This window comes from Halichoeres trimaculatus, unplaced genomic scaffold (assembly GCF_033239565.1).
Source record: "Halichoeres trimaculatus isolate MK-OKI-2021-1 unplaced genomic scaffold, fHalTri1.1 fHalTri1_scaffold_4, whole genome shotgun sequence".
Taxonomy (NCBI): Eukaryota; Metazoa; Chordata; class Actinopteri; order Labriformes; family Labridae; genus Halichoeres; species Halichoeres trimaculatus.
In genome coordinates, this window is record NW_027437182.1 from 30,724,754 (window position 1) to 30,735,249 (window position 10,496).

The following is a 10,496-nucleotide window of genomic DNA, read 5'->3' on the forward strand; positions in this document are numbered from 1 at the left end:
CTTTGACAGAAAATAACAAGCCAAAAAGGGTGACCTTACCTGGGGATTCAACTTCTTGATAAACCGGTGAACACGAAGGCTCCCTCGAGGTGGCACGCAGGTTAAAGCAACACATACTTCATCTTTTGCACCGTTTTATCCTGATGGAAATCACTTTGTGTCAGTTTAATAGTTAGTTTCGCAAGCCGTGTCGGTGGAAAAAGAAAAGCTGTGGGTTTCCTCTCTTTCACACGCAGATGTACTTCAGTCAGTATCCTTCTTCATGAAACGAACTGTGAACGACACACTGACACACTCAGGAGAGTTTAAATGAGCTAAGCTAACCTAGCTCCATCCATGGATAACAAGTGGATCCAAACACAGAGCGAGCGTGCCATCTACCGTTAGCCTGCGGAGTAAATTAAGACTCAAACAACTTTAATATCTCGACTTGAAACACAAAAACTTCTCTTTGTCCAGAACTTTAAAAATACATGTGTGAGTTCACCTGCTGCAAAAAGAAGCTAAAATCTACGGCAAAGTGAAACTTTTAACTCCTAAAGGATCGTCGGAAAGGAAAATTCATGTTTCCATGACAACTCATGAGCGTAGGTAGGGTAAAAATGGACAAACCTAACTGATTCGCGGAAGTGTTTGTATAGTGTAACGTCATCAGCTGACTCTGTTGAGTTGTTTTCAGTTTGAAACTGTCCGAAAGTTGACAAAACGACCAAAAACTGATCATAAGTGAAATAACTTCTTTTAAGTAAAAAGACTAAATATCTAAAGTATGTTTAAAAATTTTGGAAGCTGGCTTGGAATTGAAAATGAGAAAGTTACACGAACAGACGAGTCTACAGTGGTTGAAGACCAAAAACACGACATAAACAAACACAGTTCTGCTGCTGAGAGTGAGCAGGCTAACGCTGGGAAAGAAGATGTTCAACCTGCTCAACTACTTCAAAAGGCAAAGGGCTTTAGTGGTAAGTTTAAACGAGTTTTTTTTTTTAGTAACAAACAGTCCTGAACCTTAGGGTGTTTAGTATAATCTTACTCACAGTACATCCAGAAAGTGTTCAAACCCTCTCTCACTTTTGTAACGTTGCAGCCTGATGCTACAGTGTAGTTTTTTAACATCAATCTACACGTAATACCCAAAGTGATAAATAAATAAATAGAGAATTGTGCACCTTAGCGTCTACCTGTGGCAAATTAAAAGAAATGGACATGACTTGGATAGGCACAAACCTCTCTCTGAAGCCCTCACAGGTGACAGTGCATATTACAGCAGAGCTCAGAAACAGGATTGTTGCAAGGCACAGATTTGTGAAAGTCTTTAAAAAACATTTCTGCTGCATCATCGTTTCCCAAGAGCACAATGACCTCCATAATTCTAAAATAGAAGAAGTTTGGCATAATAAGGACACTACTAAGAACTTGATGTCCGGTAAAGCTAAGCAACTGGGGGAGATGTGCCTTGGCAAGAGAGGTGAACAAGAGCCCAATGGTCAATGACTGAGGTGAGATGGGCCAAAGTTCCAAGAGGACAACCATCACGGCAGCCCATCACCAGTCTGGGCTTTCTGACGGAGAAGCTAAATGAAATCCTCTTCAAGGCGAAAAACACATTACAGTTTTCCCCAAAAATACTCAAGAGACTTTTAGACCGTGAGATACAAGAAGTGAAAAAAGTGAAGGGGGTCAGAATACTGTCTGAATGCACTGTATGTTTGATATACGTTTCATCTTGCAGGCTACATTTATAATATTGCCAGCAGTGCTTCTAAGAAGCTCTCAGACTCTGTGGTCGAAACAGCACAAACCCTGAAGAAAAGTGTGGAAGAGGGGAAGGTGAATGGAATTATTGATAAGGTAATGCTTATCAGCTTATAGGACTTTACATTTTTTCAACCTTCTTCTATTTTACTTGTTTACTGATATTTTTTCTCCCTGCAGACCATTCTAGGTGATTTCCAAAAGGAACAAGATAAATTTGTTCAGGAGAAAAATGCCAAAAAGTCTGGTGAGTCCATAAAAGATTGATGATGAAACAGCTTCACTGTTCTTCACACTGCAGAGTCATGTGATGTTTGTGAAGAAAGCTGAAAAAAATATATTTCTCTGAAAGCATTAAAGGGCAACTCCGTTTTTTTGACACCTGGACCTTATTTATAGGTGTGTGCATGCTCATATACTCCCTCAGACAAACATCGTGCAGCTCTCAGTCCTTCAGAAGTTATTTAGTAACAACCGGTTTTAGCTGCACCTAGCGAGGGCCACAGCAAGGGAGCTTCAGCGCGGGACACAATCTCTGCAAAATCGCTCATTTCAGCTATATTTTTTCATATAGTGAGTATATGAGCATGCACACACCTATAAATAAGATCCAGGTGTCAAAAAAACAGAGTTGCCCTTTAACACATTCAGCACATTGAGGTTTATATTAAAAAATAGTGACGGGCTAAACATTGAGACTGATATCCAATCTTACTTTCTGAGTATGTACTGGAGTGATACCAAGATAGCATTGGTGCATGCCTATTGAAAATATTTTTTTAAACTAAAATTAAGAACATACACTCACCAGCTTCTTTATTAGGCACACCTGTCCAACTGCTCGTTAATGCAAATGTCTAACCAGCTAATCACATGGTAGCAGCTCAATGCATTTAGGCATGTAGACATGGTCAAGACAATCTGCTGCAGCTCAAACCGAGCATCAGAATGGGGAAGAAAGGTGATTTAAGTCACTTTGAACGTGGCATGGTTGTTGGTACCAGACAGGCTGATCTGAGTATTTCAGAAACTGCTGATCTACTGGGATTTTAACCCACAACCATCTCTAGGGTTTACAGAGAATGGTCCCAAAATGAGAAAATATCCAGTGAGCTGCAGTTCTGTGGGACAAAATGCCTTGTTGATGCCAGAGGTCAGAGGAGAATGGACAGACTGGTTGGAGCTGATAGAAAGACAACAGTAACTCAAATAACCACTGGTTACAACCGAGGTCTGCAGAAGAGCATCTCTGAACACACAACACGTCCAACCTTGAGGCAGATGGACTACAGCAGCAGAAGACCACACCGGGTGACCCTCCTGTCAGCTAAGAACAGGAAACTGAGGCTACAATTCACACAGCAACACCAAAACTGGACAATAGAAGATTGGAAAAACGTTGCCTGGTCTGATGAGTCTGGATTTCTGCTCCACATTCAGATGGTAGGGTCAGAATTTGGCATCAACAACATGAAAGCATGGATCCATCCTGCCTTGTATCAATGGTTCAGGCTGCTGCTGCTGGTGTAATGGTGTGGGGGATATTTTCTTGGCTCACTTTGGGCCCCTTAGTACCAACTGAGCATGGTTTAAAGTCCACAGCCTACCTGAGTATTGTTGCTGACCATGTCCATCCCTTTATGAGCACAGTGTACCCATCTTCTGATGGCTACTTCCAGCAGGATAACGCTCCATGTCATAAAGCTGGAATCATCTCAGACCGGTTTCTTCAACATGACAATGAGTTCCCTGTACTCAAATGTCCTCCACAGTCCCCAGATCTCAATCCAATAGAGCACCTTTGGGATGTGGTGGAACGGGAGATTCTCATCATGGATGTTCAGCCGACAAATCTGCAGCAACTGTGTGATGCTATCATGTCAATATGAACCAAACTCTCTGAGGAATGTTTCCAGTACCTTGTTGAATCTATGTCACCAAGGATTAAGACAGTTCTGGTGACAAAAGGGGGTCCAACCCGGTACAAGCAAGGTGTACCCTATAAAGTGGCCAGTGAGTGTAAATATACAATAACTTTACCAGAGTTTAATTTTTGAGTTTCACAGTTCAGAACATTTGTTGTTTTTTCTTGAAAGGACATAAAGGTTTCCTTAGAAATAGAGCAAAAATATACAGTCACTCACAAATAAAAAAATCATAACTAAAACTTATAATCAGAGACACAGTCTCAAAGAGTTAATTTCTGTAAAAAAGAGAATTGGTATTTTCTTGGAGGGCACTGAGTGAGTTTTGACAATCCATGGAAAATGCTTATTCACAAAGTTCAGCAAGAGGGTTTTGAGAACTAGGGTTGTATTTGAAAAAAAAAATCAGTTGTGTGAAATTATGTGAACCAGGAGGAGTTGAGAGTGGTTAGTAAAAAACACCTTAGAACACCACGGTGGTGTATTGGTTCAGTCATGTGTCCTGTGTACAGAGGACATTATGGTTCCAACCTGCAGCCCTTCACTGCACTCTCTCTGCCATCTCCCTGCTTCTCTGTTTTATGTAACTTGATGCCTTTTAAATGAAGTGGAGGTGAATGGAGCTCTGAGTTTATTTGCATACTGAGTGGGAAGGTGAAATTTGATCACAAGCAGTCACTGGAGATGCATGATAATGCAAAGTGTAAACGCTGGTAACCGGAGTTGTCCACTTGCAGTTCATTTACCCAATTCAAATGTTAATATGAGGTATGAGGGGTCTATTATTATAAATAAACTCTCTTGAACAAATCCTCATAATGAAACAGTTTGACAAACTAGAGAGACTGAATTTTGAAATTGAGCTGGTCATATTTAAAACCTCTTCTATATTCAATTCTTAATTTTGTTTATTCCTTTAAGCCTGTTTTGGACTTGGCATATTTCTAATGCTAATAAAATGAAAAAAGTCCATCAGAAAACATGTTTTTCAGTTTGTTTGCATAATGTTTAAGTACATTTAACAACAAACTGATAACAGTGAGCTGGTTGTTTGCAGGTGTGGCCGTGCCACCATGGGTTGGTTATAATGAAGAAGAAACCATTCAGCAGCAGATTCTAGCTCTCTCAGCTGTAAGTGTTTCTGCTAAAACATTTCTCTGTCCTGCTTAAACTGTAAAGATAACAGTTTCTTTTTATTGCCTCACTTGTTGACAGGACAAAAGGAATTTTCTGCGAGATCCTCCTGCTGGGGTGCAATTTCACTTTGACTGTGAGCAAATGTATCCTGTTGCCATGGTGATGTTGGAGGAAGATGAGCTCCTTCGGAAGATGCGCTTCCATCTGGTCCCCAAACAGTGAGTGTGTTTTGACACATACATAATACTTTGTCTGGTCCCTTTTCATCATGTGCATCCCTGAATAGGAGTGGGTTTATTAAGAACAGAATGTTTTCCTCTATTCTGAGCTGACTGTTCCTCTGTGGTGCTTCTTTCAGGGTGAAAGAAGAAGCCTTCTGGAAGAATTACTTCTACCGCGTGTCCTTAATAAAACAGTCCGCTCAGCTCACGGCTCTCGCCGCACAACAGGCTGCTGAGCGGAGAGGCGTGGAGAAACCTGGCTCCAGTCCTGAGGGGGTCCAACAAAAGGGTAACATTCCTGAGTGTTGGGCAATTTACTGCCTCAAAATAAAACACAAAACAAGAAATATTCATGGGACAAACAGAGAGGAAAGTCTTCCCCCAAATACTGTATAAGGTTGTGTTTCCTCTGAAGTACCTGGAACATGAAACCATGACAGTAATATGATTGTCAAACAAGGAAAACCCACACATTTTGATCAGATACAGAAAACTTTCTAAAAACATCGATGCATGAATTGTCTGATGACAGGGCGCACTTTCCAATCAGTCATCAACAATAATCTAGAAACACTAAACCATACACTGTAAGATTTGGTCATTTGATTTCCTGAATGGTAAAAGATTTAGGTACACGGAACAACTTTTTTCATGAACCAGGAGTTTCCTGTTGTTTCTCATATTTCGAGTTGGAAAACTTGGACTCAGTCAGCTGACGTGAAAAGTTGCCTTAACGTGTCAATTTGGACATACGAATAGAATAGAACGTTATTGTCATTGTAACAAGTACAACGAAATTGAAGTCACAGCAGCAATCAAGAAAACAAAAGTAAGAAAGTGTATAGAAAGTGTAAAAAGGTCCATAAGAATATAGATTCAGATTCAGATTCAGATTCCTTTATTTGCCATTTGTGTAAAACACATAGGAATTTGTGTTGATGACAGCTTGTCCATCATTGTCCAGTTCAGCCAGTCTCCACCTCCACAGGGTCCAGGACTGAGCTTCTTCAGCAGTTTGTTTAGTCTCTGTCTCCTGGAGCCTGTCTGCTCACAGCAGGTGAAGCTCTTTTAATGTGGCGTTGGTGTCTGATGTTAGCTCTGTTAGCCATGTCTGTGAATAGCACGATGCTACTCTGCCCTCTGGTATCCCTCTGTTGCTGGGTTAGCACAGCTAGCTCGTCCATCTCATTGGAGATAGATCTTACGTTCCCAATAACGATGGATGGAAGGACAGGTCCATGTCGTCACTTCTTAGCTCACACCTGAGAACCAGCACGTCATCCTCACCTCCTCCTCCTCACCTTGTGGGAAGACATCAGGCCTTACACCAGTTAGCATTGACATGCTACAGGCTGCTAACAGCTGAGTTCACATGTAATCAACGCAGTCATGGATACATGTAGGATCTCCAGACAAACACAGGAGAAAAAGTTGTAAAAATATCACTGAAGCCACAAAAAGTTTGGTGTCCATGACCAACAAATGAGCCATACAAAGTAATGATCCACTCCAAATACAAAGATGACGAAAAAGAGACAAAAAAATTACAAGAAACAGACAAAGAAGAGAGAGCTGCTGCAAGAGGCAGCCATAGCCAACAGTGCAGCGCCTCTTGCAGCATGTCAGCAGCACGACATAAAAAGCTGATGATCTAGGAAACAACAGGGACTTGCACATTATCATCTGCATGGATTTCCCAAAGCATTAGCAGCTTATGCACATCATAAAGCAGTTTCTCATTTCATTAAACAAGTAGTTTTGAGAATATCAATTCTGATCTGAGAAATGAACCAAAGGGTCTGAGAAAAACTGTAACACTGAGGAGTTAGCTGTTATTACCTGATACTGCAGCCACTAGGGGGAGCTCTGTTCAGACTTCAGTTTAGAGAAGTTTCATGTCTTCATTCATTTTCCTCTGAGGTAAGGAGGCAACGACAAATCACGTACTCCAAAGTAACATCTTGTTCCCTGCCCCCACCAAATATTCTTGAAAGTTCTTGCAGTGAAAACATTTGATGCTTTTAAGCAAGAGTTAGTAAAATCATTTTTTTATGATAACATGGTATTATCTTTTGTTTAATGGCATGATTTGTTGATTTGTAGCAGCACAAAAATGAACTAAAAGATATAAAGCAAAAATTCTGATGATTGCCATAAGATAAATTTAGACTGTCTGATTTTATTAGTGTTAGTGTCAGCTTTTTTGTATCATCAAGATACTTGTCAGAGTCTTTGAAAAGGGACCTGGATAGTTTTCAAGTCAAGTCTTTGGGTAGGGCAAAGTCTGGAGGTTAGACCAGTTGCTGGAGAGGTTCCAGGTCACCACCTGGGTGTCCTTAGCTGAGACATCAAACCCTCAAGGGCTAAAGGCAACCCTCACTCAGAAGTCTCTCCAGTTGTACATGTTCATAAGGATCCTGGTAGTGCATTTTTTCTCATATTTCATCACAGGGTGAAAATAAAACAGAATTACTGAAGCAGGGATAAGCAAAGTATTTATTTTTTCTCTGTTTTCTACAGAAGTTGTGAAACGGAAAACTCTTCCTGGAAACCGCAGAAACAAACCAAAGTCAAGTGAGGTGAGCTTTTCTGTTTAAACCAAATAAACAAAGTGGAGAGAATTCCCCATGAATGAACCTGACCTCCTTGTGTTTCTGTTTTAAAAGGATGAAGTGGAGATCTCCACCAGCCCGCCTGTGTCTGAATTTGTAAGCGATGCTTTTGACTCATGCAACATAAATGAAGACGACCTACGCAAAGAAATGGAACAGCTGGTCCTCGACAAGAGGGAGCATCCAGACACAGAGCAGGGTGAGTGGTTTTTTGTTTTCAGACAGATTGTGATGTAATTTAAAAAACATCAGAGTTCAACGTGCTACTTCACATTTTTGGTATCAGAGGAGACTCCTGACTGGGAGCGAGAGCTGCAGGAGGAGCTGCAGGAGTACGATGTGCTGCCTGATAACGAGAACCACGACGATAACTGGGACAGAGAGATTGAAGAGATGCTGAAGGAGGACAGTTAGAGTGCTCACTCACACTCCTCGAGCTTTAATATTTCAGAATCACCCCGAAGTTTAGAATCCAAACAAGAAGGTAAAAAAAAGTGCTCTCAGTGGATTTATTTCATCTTAGTATCGCCTCTTTGGAAATACCACTGAGTGTCTTTAACATTTCATTATACTGTTTCTAAAATCTGAATGTGTTTTTTCAGGTTTTATTCATATTTTTTTTGCACCGTCTCCTTTAGTTGAAACAAAAGGAGGTATGACCCCGCAGACTCAGAAAAAAGAATCAGAAAAACACGTCCAGATGATACCCACTGATGAACAGTGACTGTTTCTGCCATTAAAAACTAAAATCATGAAGCTGAAGCGTTACAGTAGTGCAAGCACAACCCCGATTCAAAGACTGCGAGTTTCGACTTTGTGTCAAATGTGAATAACTGCGATAGCTTACTAATATAAGTTTTCTTAAACCTCATTAAAAAAGTTAGGATTTTTATTGCTTGAACTGCCAGATTTTAAAATACAGACCTCTATAATACTGAATACCTGCAGGTTTCTTGAATATTTAAACAGCATCCAAACCTTTTGACGAGAGGATGTAGTTCAGAGTCCCAGGCTTTGTACTCTGACTCTGTAATGTCTGTTTCACAGCTCTTAAATATCGCTACCTTTAGCACGCTGTATCTCTCAGAAGTTTCGATTTAACCAAATTACAAGTACGACAATAAGAAAGGATGCCCTACATTTCTTAAAAGCTATATGTCTGTAAGTGTGATATGAAACTGTTGATCTGTAAATCAGAGAGTCTGCTGCATGTGAGAGATCATGTACAGGGATTGGGGGTCTTGTCTCATCCTGATGGTTTAATAATTTGCAAAACCACCTGTTCCCTATACATGATACTGTTTATCCCTGTGCTACAATTTGAGGACATAAAAAAGATTTAAAGGTGATTGGTTGATAACAAACGATGGGGGTCCAGTAGCTCCTCAGGCTGCTTTCACGTTACCAATAAAACATTCTTATTCCTGTCTGTTACACATGGTTTAAAGACTGATACCTGTAGCTAGCTTTAACCTCCTCTACCAAACGCATTTGGAAATTTACATCTTAAGAGCTGTAACTCTGTTTACAATATTCAATAGTTTATCTATAAGAGGAAAGAAAATATGCCAATAGATTAAAGTTACAGTTAATTTGAATCAAATCAAAAGGCTAATTTTTTCATGATAGTTGAATTGATATTGCATGTTTATCCTCAATAAAACTTTAGAGTTATGAATACATGAACATTTTCTGCAAAAGACTCCCAGGTGTTGAACGTATAATTATCCTTTGATTTAAATAGACTTCTAATTAAACCAAAAACACATTATACATAATATCAGAGAGTCAGAAGGAGAAAGAGATCATAATTGATTAAAGTGCATTCTTTGACTGACTGAAATGGCCTTATTGTATTTTATGTTGCACACAGTATATGTTACACAGACAATGGAGCTGTGTGTGTTTGATCTGAATGATGAAAACTGGTGAATGAACATAAACAAGCATAAGTACCGCACAGTTTACATCTCTACATTATTCAACATTTGTTCATTCTGTCCAAACCAGGACCACAGAGCCAACGTCCATCATCTTTCTTATTTTTCACTGACTGTAGTTACAAATTCAGGTTATGTATTTCTGTTCGTCCTGTTTTTTTTTTTTTCCTGTATTTAGTGTTTGAATTTAATCATGTGGTTCTTGAATGGCTGTATGTGGGTTGTTTTGCATTAAGATATATGTATGAAAAAAACAATAAATATACCCCATTGCAACTTAACATGCATGTCTTTTTTTTTGTATAGCTAAACATTTGCATGAGCTTCTTTGTGCCAAGTTTAATTCATCCATTTACCAGAAAATGCACATCCATTAAATGTAAATTTAGTCATTAAGCTAAACGTACTGTAGTTAACTGCTGAGCTTTTATCGCCTCTCTGCTTCTCCTCAGCATTTCTTTCAAAAGTCTGACATTAGGAGAATGTTTTCACATGTATTCATCCAAAGGGCATTATTTCCTTTTAGAAAAAAAAATCTGTTTTAAGGGTCTTTCTACAAGCATGACTTACAGTGTTTAAAGCTCCCATGTGTAACTTTGAGTTTGTGTTGACTGGTGCCCCCTGTGGCCACTGGCAACTGTTAGGCTTATTTAAAGTCCTCCTCCCTCTTCCTTACAGTTTCTCAAGGCTTAACTCTTCAGACCCAAGCTTTTGTCTGGTGTGCAATTTTTAATTCACCTTGCTATTTGGGACAAGTAAGACCTAATGAGTATAATAACTAAACTTGGTCTTTGGATGGGAAATTTGATTATTTGTGTTATGAGTTCTTGTTTAGTTGTTTGCTCGTCTGATTTCACCAAAAGATGATGGGGGCAGTGTCCCTAAATGTGGCTATTTGGTCAAAGT

The 10,496-nt window shown here is 39.7% G+C and overlaps 2 protein-coding genes across 4 annotated transcripts in view; one reads left to right on the forward strand and one right to left on the reverse strand.

Moving 5' to 3' along the window:
- shroom2a (shroom family member 2a) overlaps positions 1-577 on the reverse strand; it is a 53,496-nt gene extending 52,919 nt beyond the window's left edge. For 2 of the 3 annotated variants that reach the window (XM_074668120.1, XM_074668118.1), the window contains exon 1: positions 40-577. The gene's annotated coding sequence lies outside the window, so the exon portion shown is untranslated. The remainder of the gene's footprint in view (positions 1-39) is intronic. The other variant, XM_074668121.1, reaches the window with a different exon arrangement.
- Positions 578-626: 49 nt separating this feature from the next.
- Positions 627-9,885, forward strand: LOC141789648 (synapse-associated protein 1-like). Its single transcript, XM_074669174.1, has 9 exons — positions 627-962; positions 1,733-1,851; positions 1,936-2,002; positions 4,738-4,811; positions 4,896-5,035; positions 5,176-5,327; positions 7,559-7,617; positions 7,705-7,849; positions 7,937-9,885. The coding sequence occupies exons 1-9, from the start codon at positions 770-772 to the stop codon at positions 8,062-8,064; spliced, it is 1,077 nt and encodes a 358-aa protein (XP_074525275.1). The 5' UTR covers positions 627-769; the 3' UTR covers positions 8,065-9,885.
- Positions 9,886-10,496: the final 611 nt, after the last annotated feature.

Coding starts and splice junctions, on each gene's coding strand:
- LOC141789648 (XM_074669174.1), top strand. CDS start 770: ATGTTTAAAAATTTTGGAAGCTGGCTTGGAATTGAAAATGAGAAAGTT. Junction 1,852..1,935: donor TGAATGGAATTATTGATAAG/GTAATGCTTATC, acceptor TTCTCCCTGCAG/ACCATTCTAGGTGATTTCCA. Junction 5,328..7,558: donor TGAGGGGGTCCAACAAAAGG/GTAACATTCCTG, acceptor TGTTTTCTACAG/AAGTTGTGAAACGGAAAACT.